This window comes from Gossypium arboreum, chromosome 11 (assembly GCF_025698485.1).
Source record: "Gossypium arboreum isolate Shixiya-1 chromosome 11, ASM2569848v2, whole genome shotgun sequence".
Classification (NCBI taxonomy): domain Eukaryota; kingdom Viridiplantae; phylum Streptophyta; class Magnoliopsida; order Malvales; family Malvaceae; genus Gossypium; species Gossypium arboreum.
In genome coordinates, this window is record NC_069080.1 from 131,301,919 (window position 1) to 131,315,849 (window position 13,931).

Here is a 13,931-nt window from a genome sequence, read left to right on the forward strand (position 1 = left end):
CAATTTGGCCCCTTTTTGCTCATTTTTGACCAATTACATCCCTGACAAAATTAAATCATAAAAACACCAATTAAGCATGGATTAATTCAGAAATAAACTAAATTAAAACAAGAATCATGTAAATTAATATACTCATTAAAAACTAAAATTTTAAAATTAAAAAAATATAAATATTAAATTTGACCAATTAGAAAATATAAAATTTAAATTAATTAAATTAAAGTATTGATACTAACCTCAAAATTTACCTAAATAATGTAGGCTGTTTATTAAAATGAGTGTGAAGAGAGGAAATGAAAAAGACAGGAAAACGGATAAGGTTCCGATTAAAGTTACTTTTAAAAAGAAAATATATTTTTTTTCAAATTTATAATTTTATTATATATTTATTTATAATTTTATTATATATCTTAACGGGTAAATAAAAAGTTTCACTAAACTATTACCTTTGTTCTATTTTAGTCATCAAATTACTTATTTTTCGATTTAATTATTAAATTTTTCAAAATTAATTATTTTTTGATCACTTTTTCATTAATTGTCATTAGATGAATAAGAAAAACTGATATAAGTTTATTTTATTGTTCAAATTAATCCTTAATATCAAATCAAAGTTTAATTTAATCCTTGAATTAAACTAAAATTCAAATAAACTCATAATATCAAAACTTTTTATTATAATATATTTCTTTTTCCAAATAATAAATTTAAATTTATTATGATTATCACAACTTTTATTTTAATATAACTATAATCATATATTTTTTCACTTTTAGTAATATAATGAAAAATAAATGGTGTTTTTGTTAGTTTAAATTTTTTAATTCATGCTTTTATAGATATTATAGGTAGATTATAGATTATAGATATTATACAAGGGATCATCAAAGTATAAAGATTAGTCATAAAGTGAAAGTGAGTTGATAAAAGACGTCCACTCATTTTACTTTTAAAGAAAAAAACTTTACTTTTGTTCTACCTACCTTTCTTATTTGCATTCTCATTCTATTGATGATTAATGTTTCTTTATAATTTTATTTAAATTTAATTGAACTATTACTATTAAAAGTCTAAAAGGGCAATGATTTGCATTTGTTTTTATATTTAAGAACTGCTTCTTGCAATTGTTTTCCCAGCAAGACTTTTGTAGTCATATCTTGCAATACAAATTACAGATTTTACAGAATTTTCTGAGCTCACTCACTATTATGGCTTGGTCTGCTGTGGCATCTGCAGTGACAACAATTGGCAATCTGCTAACTCAGGAAGCCATATACCTGTGGGACGTAGAGGAGCAAGTAGATCGTTTGCAGACAGAGCTCAAATGGATGCAAAGCTCCTTAATGGAGGCAGAACCGCAACAGTCAAAGGATGAGAGGATTCGTCTTTGGGTTGCTGAAATCAGAGAACTTGCTTATGATGCTGAGGATGTTGTCGAGGAATTTGCTCTCAAGATTGGGTTCAAAAACAAAGGTGGTCTTCTGGGTTGTATTAAAAAATCCACCTGCCTAGTGAGGAAAGGATGGGGGCTTCACGAAACCAAGTCAAAGATCGAGAAAATCATAGCAAGAATTATCGACTTGGTCCGACGACTACAAGCCTACGGCGTAAGGGAATTAAAAGATGGAAGAGAAGGATCAAGTTCTTCAACTGAAATGCGAGAATCAAGGCGGCCTTATCCTCATATTATGGATGATAATATTGTTGAACTGGTTGATGATACCAATGAATTGGTCTCAGTTCTTAAGGATGAGAGAAGTGAAAGCAGCAGGGTTGTTTCAATATGTGGCATGGGTGGTCTGGGAAAGACCACTTTTGCCAAGAAATTATATCACCATCATGAGGTTATTGATTATTTCGATCACTTGGCTTTCGTATATGTTTCTCAACAATGCCTGAAAAGAAAAGTTTGGGAAGACATTCTATCTGAGTTCAAAACTTTAAATGAAGATGTCAGAAAGAAAAGAGATGAAGAATTAGCAGAGATGTTGTTTAACATTTTGAAAGCTAAAAAATGTCTGGTGATACTTGATGATATTTGGACCATTGAAGCTTGGGATAATCTAAAACCTGCTTTTCCAGTTGCAAGAGACAATCATTGCAATAGCAAGATATTACTCACTTCTCGAAACACAGCGATAGTTTCATATGCCGACACAAGAGGTTATCTACTTGAATTGAGATGCCTAAACAATGAACAAAGTTGGAAATTGTTTCAAAAGATTGCATTTCCTCAAACAGATTTTCCAGGTAACAGTGTTTAAATTCCAGAAGTATTTACCATGATAAATATACATATAGCAAATTTCTTGTCTATATTCTAAATTTACTTTTCACTTTAAATTTTTTATAATAATTAAAATTAAAATATATAAAAATAATATATTTTAACAATTTCAAAAGCTTCATATGAAATAAATAAAAGAAATCAAGGCTTTGTAATTTCTCAATTAATAGTACACGCACCTAAATATAACTAATAAGTAAATTCATTATCTTTTATATTATAATTATTTAATAATATGTTGGTAGTTTGTTAAGGTGTTGAATGAGCAATAACTTGGCTACTACGTTAATCATTGGAATATATGTTCTGTTTACTTTCTTAATCACTTTCTTGGTATTCTTTTATATGTTTTTTTTCTTAAAAAATATATCAAATAAATTTTATAACTTAAATTCAGTATTTGAATTTTTTAAATTAATTTTAATTTATCAAACATCATTTTTAAAAGAAATAATAATTTAAAAACACCAAATAAGTAACACAGATAAACTAACATGAGAAAACCACAATATCCTCTAATAAGCTTATCCTAGATCCTTGCATCAAGAAGATGAAGGTGCAAAGTAAACCATCCTTATCAAGAATAAAGACCAAGGAAGATGGTAGTTGATTCCAACAACGAAAAATGCACATCTCGTTACGGCCGATTTAGCAAATGAATCCATTGCCATATTAGCTTCTCGTCTAATAACATTGACTTTCAAGAAGAAAGTTGCATGACCAGCTTATCAAAATCTTTTAAGGACTAGCCTTAATATCCATCTTCGATCTTGACTCTTCTTCTTAATATTTGAAGCAATAGTCTGGGAGTCAGTCTCAATTATCACATTGGTCCATTTGTTTTTCACAGCTAATTCAATCCTTGCAACCGTAGTTTTAGCCTCCGCAACCTCAAATGAATCCACTATAATCCTTTTACCAATCCCATCCAGGATTTTCCCACTTGAACTTCTGCCTATTACTCCAATATCAGCACAAGCTGTTGAGGTGTCAAATACCTCATCACAATTAACTTTAACCCAACTTTCTAGTGGTTTCTCCCAAACATCAGCACAAGTTGTTGACTTCTCAGTTGGATCAAAGTTATTGTTTGAACAAAGGATCCTTTAGAAGATAAGAATTCATTCACCTAGCAATTAATCCTTTAAATAATTTTCTCCAAATCAAGTAAAACAACTCTGTTGGGGTTTTTAACTTCTCTCATATTTCATTGGGCAAAACTTGGGGTTTTAACTTCTTCTCTCATATTTCATCTGGCAAAAATACCATATGTTGGGTTTTTGGACAGAAAACAAAGGAGATCACTGGAAGCAAAAACAATGCAAAAACGAATTTGAACAAGAAGACAGCTGAAAAATGATTTCTCTCATATTTTCATTAAGTTTAAAAAGATATATATTACAATGAAAATATGGCAATTACCTAATGTATAATTGCTCCCATTAATATGTGATTAAAACTTAGCTTAAGTTACTCACAAAAGAAGCTGACATATCAGCCATTACATCAAGTTCAAATCATCAAAAAATCCTACTAACTTTAAAGTCAAATTACAAAGCAACTAAAGAAGTTAGAAAACAAAATAAACAAAATGTTGTTATTCCACTGGTTCAGCTTCGATGCTGGTCTGCTGCTGGTTTCCTGTTGCATTGCAGGCCAAAGTTTAACTCTCCTCCTTAGACTATATGCAACAAACACCAATCTTTCTCCTTAAAGCATTAAATATTGTAGCACCTAGAGACTTGGTTAAGATATCAGCAAACTGATTTTCTGAGCTGCAATGAATCAAATTCACTTCCCTCGATTGTTCAGCCTTTCGAACAAAATGTAATTTAATCTTAAAATGTTTAGTTTTGCCATGAAAAACAGGATTTTTAGCTATGGCAATTGTTGACTGATTATCAACTTTGATCTCAGTAGCTTGAATCTATTCTTCATTCAAATCACATAACAACTTCGTAAGCCAAATGGCTTGATTAACAGCTGCAACAACTGCAATGTACTCTGCTTCAGCAGTCGATTGAGCAACAATTTGTTGCTTCTTTGAGCTCCAACAAAAGACCCCTAAGCCAAGAGTAAAGATATAGCCAGAAGTGTCCTTCATGTCATCAATGGATCCTGCCTAACCACTGTCAGAATAACCAATCAATTTGAGTTCTTTTGCATTCTCAAATTTCACTCCATAATTCAAAGTCCCTTTTACATATCTGAGAACTCTTTTAGCTACTTTAAAGTGAATAACATCACAACGATGCATGAATCTAGACAGAAGGCTAACAATAAAGATGATATCAGACCTTGTAGCTGTTAAGTAAAGTAAACAACCTACCAAACTTCGATGCTCCTTCTCATCAACTCTTTCATGACTATTATTGCTAGTTAATTTTTTACATTAAACCACTGGTGTGCCGAAAGTTTTGCAATTGGTCATACAAAACTTGTTTAAGATCTTCAGTGCAAAAGCCTGCTAACTTATGAAGATGGCATGGTCTGATTGATTCACTTCCATGCCAAGAAAGTAAGTCATTTCTCCCAAGCCAGTCATCTCAAAAATATTCTGCATTTGCATTTTGAACTCATCAATCATCTTCCCTTTACTTCCAGTTACCAGTAAGTTATCCACATAAAGTGACACAATCAGAAGAGTTTCATGTTCTGATTTCTTTACATAAAGTGTGGGTTCACTAACACTTTTCTCAAACCTGAGCTTAGACAGGTATGCATCAACCCAGTCATACCAGGCCATTGATGCTTGCTTCAGACCATACAAGGCCTTTTTCAGCTTGTAGAGCTTGTTCTCTTCATCAAGAACCTTGAATCCCTCTAGTTGTTTAATGAAGATCTCTTCCTTGAAGAAGCCATTCAAAAAAGCAGACTTGACATCTAGCTGATGCACTCTCCAACCCTTTTAAATTGCTAAGGCAAACAAAAGCTTTATTGTATCCAGCCTCGCAGCAAGAGCAAAGGTATCAATGAAGTCGATTCCATACTGTTGGTTGTATCCCTGCACCACAAGTCTTGCCTTATGTCTATTTAGAGAGCCATCAGCATTGTATTTAACTCTAAACACTCACTTTACACCAATGACTTTCTTCTGGTCTGGTCTTTCAACTAACTCCCAAGTGTCATTCTTATGTATCATCTCTATTTCAGCTTCCATGGCCCTTTTCCAACATTCTTCTCTGGCAGCTTCATCAAAGTTTAAAGGCTCAAGTATTGTAGCATCACATCTTTGATAGATGTCAGTGATGCTTCTTGTGCCTCTCACAGGTGCATTATCAAAATTATCATCAATTGGCCCTTCTTTAGCTGGTTCCAGATTGCTGTCTAGTTGATCTTCTTCACTCAAACTTGCAGCTGTATCACTCTAGTTCCATACTCTTCCTTCATCAAATTTTACATCCCTGCTCACAATGATCTTCTTTGTTGAAGGATCAAACACCCTATGGGCTTTCTTGGTGCTGTTGTAACCAACAAAGATCCCAAGCACAGATCTTTTTTCAAATTTGGTTCTCTTCCCAGCTGGTATGAGAGTATAGCAGACACAACCAAACACCTTTAGGTGTGACATTATTGGCTTAAGTTCATACCAAGATTGAAAAGAGGTTTTATCTTTTACAACAGTAGTAGGCAGCCTGTTGAGCAGATACACTAAGGTGTTCACAACCTCAGCCCAAAATTTGCTTAGCAATTTGCTTTCAAATAGTAAGCACCTAGCCATGTCGAGCACTGTTATATTCTTTCTTTCACACGCTCTATTTTGCTGAGGAGTATAAATATTGGTTAGTTGATGGTGAATTCCAGCTTGTTCACATAACTTTTGAAACTTCTCTGATAAGTACTTAGTCCCATTATCTGATCTCAAAGGCTTAATCTTGCAGCCTGATTGATTTATAGCTAAGGCTTTGAATTTGCTAAATGCCTCAAATACTTCAAACTTTTGCTTCAGAAAATAGATTCACTAGAATCTACTGGAATCATCTATGAACAACACAAAATATCTACTGTCATTCAAAGAATAAGTCTTCATTGGTCCACATATGTCATTATGAACCAATTCGAGCTTGTCTCAAGCTCTCCATGCCTTATTAACTTGAAAAGGCAATCTTGCCTACTTCCCAAGCTAGCAAATTTCACAAACATTGTCACTAACTTCAACTTTGGACATGTCTTCAACCAGGTTCAATTTGTGTAACAAACCAAGTGATCTATAATTGACAGCCTAACCTATTGTACCACAAACAAGCTGTATCAGTAGCACTTGTATAGGCCTTCATTTCCAACTGATTCATGTTCAACACAAAGCATCTTTCAATCATGCTTACCGTGACTAATTCATGACCAACTGGATCTTCAATAATGCCAGAGTTATTCTTAAAAACAAGTAAATAACCCTTCTCAATTAGCTGGCCAACACTAAGTAGGTTTTGGTCTATGTCAAGCACAAAAAGTATATCTGAGATTACTTTGTTACCTGAGTGTGTGCTGATCACTACATTTCCCTTGCCTCTGGCCTCAATGAGGTTGCCATTTCCAATTTTGACTTTGGAGGCAAAACTTCTATCAAGATCCTTAAACAGCCCTTCATCTGATGTCATATGATGAGAGCAGCCACTATCTACTAACTAGTTCCTGCTGATTTTGCTTGAGGTTGCATAACAGGATGCAGAGAAAACATGCTCCTCCTAAGCTTGAACATCTTCAGCAGCTTGAGCTTGGTTTTGTTGCTAAGCTTGTGCCCTTCCTTTGTTTTTTCACACTTTCTCAATATGGCCAAACAGTTTACAGCTCCTGCACTGGATATCTGGCGTGTACCATAGTACTTTTCCAAGTGTGTGGACCTTTTACAGTGAATGCATGGTGGAAAATTTTTCCTACATCCCTTTTTGGTTTCTTCTTTCTATCAAGCCATGGTTTCTTTCCTTGGTAGCTTGAACTTGAGCTTTCTTTGGCTCTAGCTTGGAAAGCTCTTTCTGTATGCTCCTTCAGCCTGTTGCCTTTCTTTGCTCAAGTGCAAATAGAGAGTTTACCAAATTAGACAAGGAGATGGTTAATAAGTCCCTTGAGTCTTCCAATGAAGAGATCTTTGACTCAAATTTTTCAGGAAGAGTTGTAATGACCTTTTCAACAACTCTGCTCTCACTAAAATCATCACCAAGGAGCCTAATGTTGTTGTCTATGGCCATTATCCTATCAGAGTATTGCTTGATGGTCTCTGACCCTTTCATCTTTAAGTTCTCAAAGTCTCTTCTGAGGTTGATCAATTGCTGTTGCCTTGTCTTGTCTGACCCCATGAACTCTTCCTTTAGCTTTTCACATGCTTGTTTTGGTGTATCACAAGCCATTATCCAAGTGAAAATCATTTTGCAAGCAAGCTATTGCTTTGTGCTTCTTGGCACATTCTTCACTATGTTGCCTAATCTGTACAATGGTAGGATTGGCCCTCAGTGGTGCTAGTTCAGTGTCATTCTCAACCACAGTCCATAGGCCATGTGCTTGCAGGTAAGTTTTCATCTTTACTACCCAAATATGGTAGTTCTCACCAGCAAACACAGGTGGTGGTGGTGGTGTGAAACTCATTTTGCAGTAACAAAAAAACGACAACTTCAATTTCTTTCTTTTCAGGTTTTCTTTACAAAGAAAGCTACCAACAACAGAGGCCCTCAAAGATGACAAGCTCTGATTACCATTTGTTGGGGGTTTTAACTTCTTCTCTCATATTTTATCTGGCAAAAATACCATATGTTGGTTTTTTGACAGAAAACAAAAAGAGAGTTGAAGCAAAAAGAATGCAAAAATGAATTTGAACAAGAAAACAACTAAAAAATGATTTCTCTCATATTTTCATTAAGTTGAAAAAGATATATATTACAATGAAAATATGGAAGCTACCTAATGTATAACTGCTCCCATTATACATGACTAAAACTTAGCTTAAGTTACACACAAAAGAAGCTGACATATCAGCCATTACATCAAGTTCAAAACATCAACAAATCCTACTAATTTTAAAGTCAATTTACAAAGTAACTAAGGAAGTTACAAATAAACAAAATGTTGTTATTCCACTAGTTCAGCTACGATGCTGGTCTGCTACTGGTTTCCTGTTGCATTGTAGGCCAAAGTTTAACAAATTCTGAGAACCATTTGTCAAATGATTGGATTCGATCTCTAACCCAATTACAACTAAGAATAATATGTTAAACAGTCTCATCTTCAACATCACATAAACAACAAATCGAGTTGGGAACACACTTTATTTTCCACAAAGTAAAACAAAACGGGTAAAGATTATGACACAATTTTCACAAGAAAATTTTTATTTTGTTTGGTACTTGTAAGCTCCAAATAGCTTTCCAAGTGCTCCTATCAATTGAGTAAGAGCTGGAAGGTTGTAAAGAAGACTCATTTCCATAGTGCTTTCTTAACTCCTTATACCTTCACTTCACTGAATATTGACCAATAGTTGTAAATGGTCACACCAATCTATCTTGTTCATGTGTTTCATGGAAAGGAACTTCCAAAATTTTCACAATTTCAGTATCTTCTAACCTCATTGAGATACTGCAGAAGTCACATTTAAGTTTTTCTGAACAAATTATCTCAGCAACACTTGTTGGTTAGGATCCCTCAATATTTCCAGGATGCTTTAGATTCCTATCTTTAACTCCCAGCAGCCATCTATCTTCCCAAATGTAACTACTTTCGCCATTTAGCACCTGTCAAATCAAAGTCTCCTTTAAGAACTTCTTCCCTTCAAGAATGCTACTCCACACCCGTGAGGACCTAGCTCCATTTTTAGCTTTAAGGAAATTAGAATTCAAGAAATAAAGTCGTTTTAAAATCCTAGCCCAAAGAGCATCAGGATCCTGGATTAACTGCCAGGACTGTTTTGCAAGCAGAGCAAGGTTAAATAATTCAAGTTCTCTAAAACCCATGCCCCCTACATCTTTGGGTGTCGTAAGATTCCTCTATGCTTACCAATGAATACATCTCTCATTTTCCTTCTTCCCCCACCAAAAACCAGGCAAGGCTGAATTTATTTCCACGCATAATTTTTTTAGGAAATTTGTAACAAAACATCATACACATTGGTACGAGTGCTACCGCTTTAATAAGAACCTCCTTCCCCCCTAAAGATAATGTTTGCTACTTCTAGTCCTCAAGTTTGGTAGACCTTAGCTATGATATACCTCAAAGCTACTGTCTTCAAAAGCCCCCACAAAAAAGGGACACCCAAGTAGACCCCCGAATTAGTTGCCACCGTTATATTAGTCTATTCATGAATCAACCTTTTAATATCTTCGGGAGTATTCACACTGAAAACTTTGCTTGATTTATCATAGTTGACCCTTTGTCCAAAAGCTGCACAATATTCTTGAATCAAGTTAATCATTCTCCTACAATCTGACGAATTAGCTTCCAAAAAGAATTAGAATCGTCCGCGAATAACAAGCGTGACACTAGTGCACGATAACTATTAAGGCTACTCCCAGAAATAAAACTAGACTCGACTCTATAACGGAGGACATCCACACAAAAAAGAAGAAGAGATAAGGTGATAAGAGGGTCACCTTGCCTAAGACCTCTAGATTAGTAGATTTTTCTCCTAGATTTACTATTAATAAGCAAAGTATAAGAAACATTCCTCACATACTCCATTAACAATCATTCCATGTTAAAGCAAATTCCCCCCTTTCTTCTTTTTTTTTTTAAATAGCTTCTAAAAATCATCACTCTATCTTTTCATATGTTTTATTCATGTCGAGCTTCCAAGCAACCTCACAGTACTTTTTACTCCTCTTCTTCAAATTCAATCGATGGAAACCTCTTGAGCAATTAAGATGTTATCATGCATTTGTCTACCTACCATAAAAGCACTTCGATTATTTGTAATCACGACCTTTAGAATCCCTTTCAATGTATTCACCATGATCTTCGATATAATTTTATAAGCAAAATTACAAAAACTAATTAGCTTGAATGGTGTCATTAATAAGATATTTAGTCCTTGGAATTAAACTATCTCAATCTCATTTAAACTCGTCAGCAATTTCTCTTCCCTAAAAAAACTATTAGTAGCTTCCCAAAAATCCCTTTTAACTTGTACCATAAAAGTGAAATCTTATAATTTTATTATTTTGTATGCTTAACTTGTACCATATAAGTAAAATATTATAATTTTATCTCCTAACTCTCTTAACATAAATTTTTTTATCTTATCCAATTTAAAATCAAATAGTCTTTTTATATAATTCTTTAAACATTGAAAATATTTTCCTCAATTAAATATTTTTGGTTGGAGTATTAAATATTAGTCTTAAAACCATAAGGAATGAACTATTCTAAACAACCCTTAAAAATATATGTAAATTTTGTTTTATTATTATTATCATTTTAGTTTTTAGATTTCAAATTGGATAATGAATTATATATTTATTTATTTGAATCTCCTCTAGAGGATTTTCTTATTTAGTATTGACTGTTATATAAAGTATTGGAAGTTTTCAAATAGATTTATTTATTTTAGTGTAGTTGATAACCGTAATAAAATTTTACTTAACTTATAATACTAAATTTATTAAGTTAGGTGTTGTTAATTAAATTTTAAAAGTGATTAGTTTATATTAAAATTATTTAATAAATTAATAAAATATAAGTTTGGGTTCATCTACTTTTACATTTCTTTTACCTATTTAATTTTATTACTAATTTTTATACAGGAAATATAATCGATGGGAAAATGAAAGAGTTAGGAGAGAACATGGTTAAACATTGTGCAGGGCTGCCATTAGCCATTGTTGTATTGGGAGGAATTTTGGCTACAAAGAATAATTCATTAAACGAATGGCAAAAGATATCTGATAATGTAAAATCATACTTGAAGAGAGGCAAAAATCAAGGACCAGAGGATGTGTTAGCATTAAGTTTTGATGATTTGCCTCCCTATCTAAGACCATGTTTCCTCTATCTAAGCCATTTTCCGGAGGATTATATGATAGATGTGGATAGATTGATTCAATTATGGGTTGCTGAAGGTATTGTGTCATCAAAGCAAGAAGAAAGAGACGATGGGGAAATTGCGGAAGATGTGGCGGAATCTTATTTAATGGAGCTTGTGGAAAGGTGCATGATTCAAGTACGAGAAACAGATGTGACAACCTTAAAGGTCAAAAAGATTCAGATGCATGATCTGATGAGAGATCTTTGCTTATCAAAGGCAAAACAAGAAAATTTTGTCTTCATTGTTGATCGATCAAATGCATCTTCATTATCTATGATTCGGAAGGTTCGTAGGGTTTCTGTGCATGAGTTTTTTTTCATTCAATGCGTTAAAAGTCCAAATATTCGGTCACTTTTGTTCTTCAATCAGTTCTTTTCGGAGAAGGTATTAGAAAAATCTTTGCCCTTGGAATTGTTGAATTACGTTGAAAAACATGAAGATGAAGTTTGGAATCCACTGTATTGGATTCTTGCGACTCCGGTAGGTTGTAGCAGACTTCTTAAAACTTGGGGAATTTGGAGATACATGTTCAACAACTTCAAATTGCTAAGAGTCCTAAACTATGAGGAAGGAATAAGACAAAATTTTGCAGGGTGGAAGTTACCTAGTGATATAGGTAATCTCATCCATTTAAGATTCTTGAGTCTAAGGGGTTTTGACTTCCAATGGTTAAAGTTGCCATCATCTCTAGGCAACTTAAGGTGCTTGCAATCCTTGGATTTAAGAGTTTATAGGAGACTTATTCATGTACCTAATGTGATATGGAGGATGGAGCAACTAAGACATTTATATCTCCCTCTCGAATTTAGAAGCAGAATTAAGTTGAAGTTGGGTACTTTGAGAAAACTCCTAACACTTGTGAACTTCAACACTAAGAATTGTTATCTGAAGGATCTTATCAACATGACAAATCTTAGAGAGTTGGTGATAATTAGGCCCTTCAATATTGAAAATTTCAATGAGGAGTTGGGCGAGAATCCACCCATAGTCGGAAGTAAATATCTTCATTCCTTGTCTATTGTTAGCCTTTTTTGGATTGGCACACAACCAATAGATCCTAGACATTTGGCCCACCTTCTTTCAAGTTGTACAAGTATTTGCAAGTTGAGTATAGAGGCAGCTGTAAGGGAATTACCAGAGTATCACTACTTCTCTTCACATCTCGCTTACGTGCGGTTGGTTCTGTGTAAGTTTGAGGAAAATCCAGTGCCAACACTAGAGAAGCTGCCTAACTTAAGGATCCTTGAAATCGAAAGAATTTTCAAAGAAAAGGAAATGTTTTGCTCTGCACAGGGTTTTCCTCGACTTGAGTCTCTAAGTCTTGGGAGGCTATACGATTTGGAGGAGTGGAAGGTGGATGAAGGAGCCATGCCTTCTCTTCAGCGATTGAGGATTTGGTGCTGCTTCCGCTTGAAGATGCTTCCAGAGGGATTGAGGTTCATTACAACCCTCAAAGAACTGAAGATCGAATCAATGCCAAAGGCATTCAAAGATAAATTGGAGAAAGGAGGAGAAGATTTCTACAAAGTCAAACATGTTCCTTCTATCATATTCCAAAAATGTGACGACTAGATTGAATGATAATTGAGAGGTAATTTCATAGCCTGTAGTTTAGGAAATGATTCCTACTTTGTTTGCTTCTTATATATCTTTCGTTTTTGACAATGTCTCACATTCTCACTTAATTTGTCAACACACCAATGAATAATTACATTTATTAAAAGTCAAAGGAAGTCAGACATTGATATATATTTTAGTTTTGCTTTTCAGGTAAAGACGCCTTTTTTTCACCTGCTATTGTGCTATTCATGGGATCAAATCTATATTTAAAACTCCTATTATGAGTAGCATGCGAAAGTGTGAGATTTGGAATGATCTTCTCTCTTGTATATATCTATGGTTGTTGAAATCAGACTAGATGACTATTTGTTGTTTTCTTCAAATTACAATAAAACGGATGCAAGATAGGGAATTGGAAGAAAGGGAGGTGTCTGGATTAGCAAGGTACGAAACCCCTCCTCCATTTCAATTTCCTTCTATCTAATTTAATTACACATTAATTTTTTGTCTTCTAAAACATGAAATTGCAGATAAGGAGACGTCACTGACTTTTGTTCCGATGTAGCTTTGGTTTGCAGTGTCCATTCCTATATTTATTTGTTAGCTTTGCTTTCTCTTTCTTTTTTTCGCTACTTAAGTCTGCTTGAGTCTTTCTCTTTTTTCTTTTATTCTTTTTTTATATGTACTTAATGCAATATTAGAAGCCAAGGCAGGACCATGCTGTTCTATTTGTAAAATTCATCACTTCGTTGTCTATGGTCATTTCTACTCTTCAGTTTACTTAAATATAATTGTTTGATATATATTTGAATGTAGATACACGATGAGAGAAATAATCTTTTTAATATATACATATTTAATAAAAAATTTGAATATATGTATGTTGGACACATTTCCCGTTTCAACATACTTTCTTATTTTATGCAAATCGATTGGTATTCAACATAATCTTTTCCGTTATCCTTAACTCCAATAATCTTTGTTACAATATCATATCAGGTTCAATGGTTGCACTTCATCCCCACACTTCCAAAGCAAAAAATAGGAAAAATTAAATCTTACCAACTAATAACACTTCCA

At 33.7% G+C, this 13,931-nt stretch overlaps 1 protein-coding gene across 2 annotated transcripts; it reads left to right on the forward strand.

The window, feature by feature from the left end:
- Positions 1-895: 895 nt before the first annotated feature.
- On the forward strand, positions 896-13,642 carry LOC108465144 (probable disease resistance protein At1g58602). 2 transcript variants are annotated; one of them, XM_053021538.1, is made up of 4 exons: positions 896-2,250; positions 11,011-12,882; positions 13,049-13,295; positions 13,382-13,642. In XM_053021538.1, the coding sequence occupies exons 1-2, from the start codon at positions 1,209-1,211 to the stop codon at positions 12,861-12,863; spliced, it is 2,895 nt and encodes a 964-aa protein (XP_052877498.1). In that variant the 5' UTR covers positions 896-1,208; the 3' UTR covers positions 12,864-12,882; positions 13,049-13,295; positions 13,382-13,642. The 2 variants fall into 2 exon arrangements, with proteins under 2 accessions (XP_052877498.1, XP_017620950.1); XM_017765461.2 differs by having other exon boundaries at positions 13,062-13,295.
- The last annotated feature ends 289 nt before the right edge of the window (positions 13,643-13,931 follow it).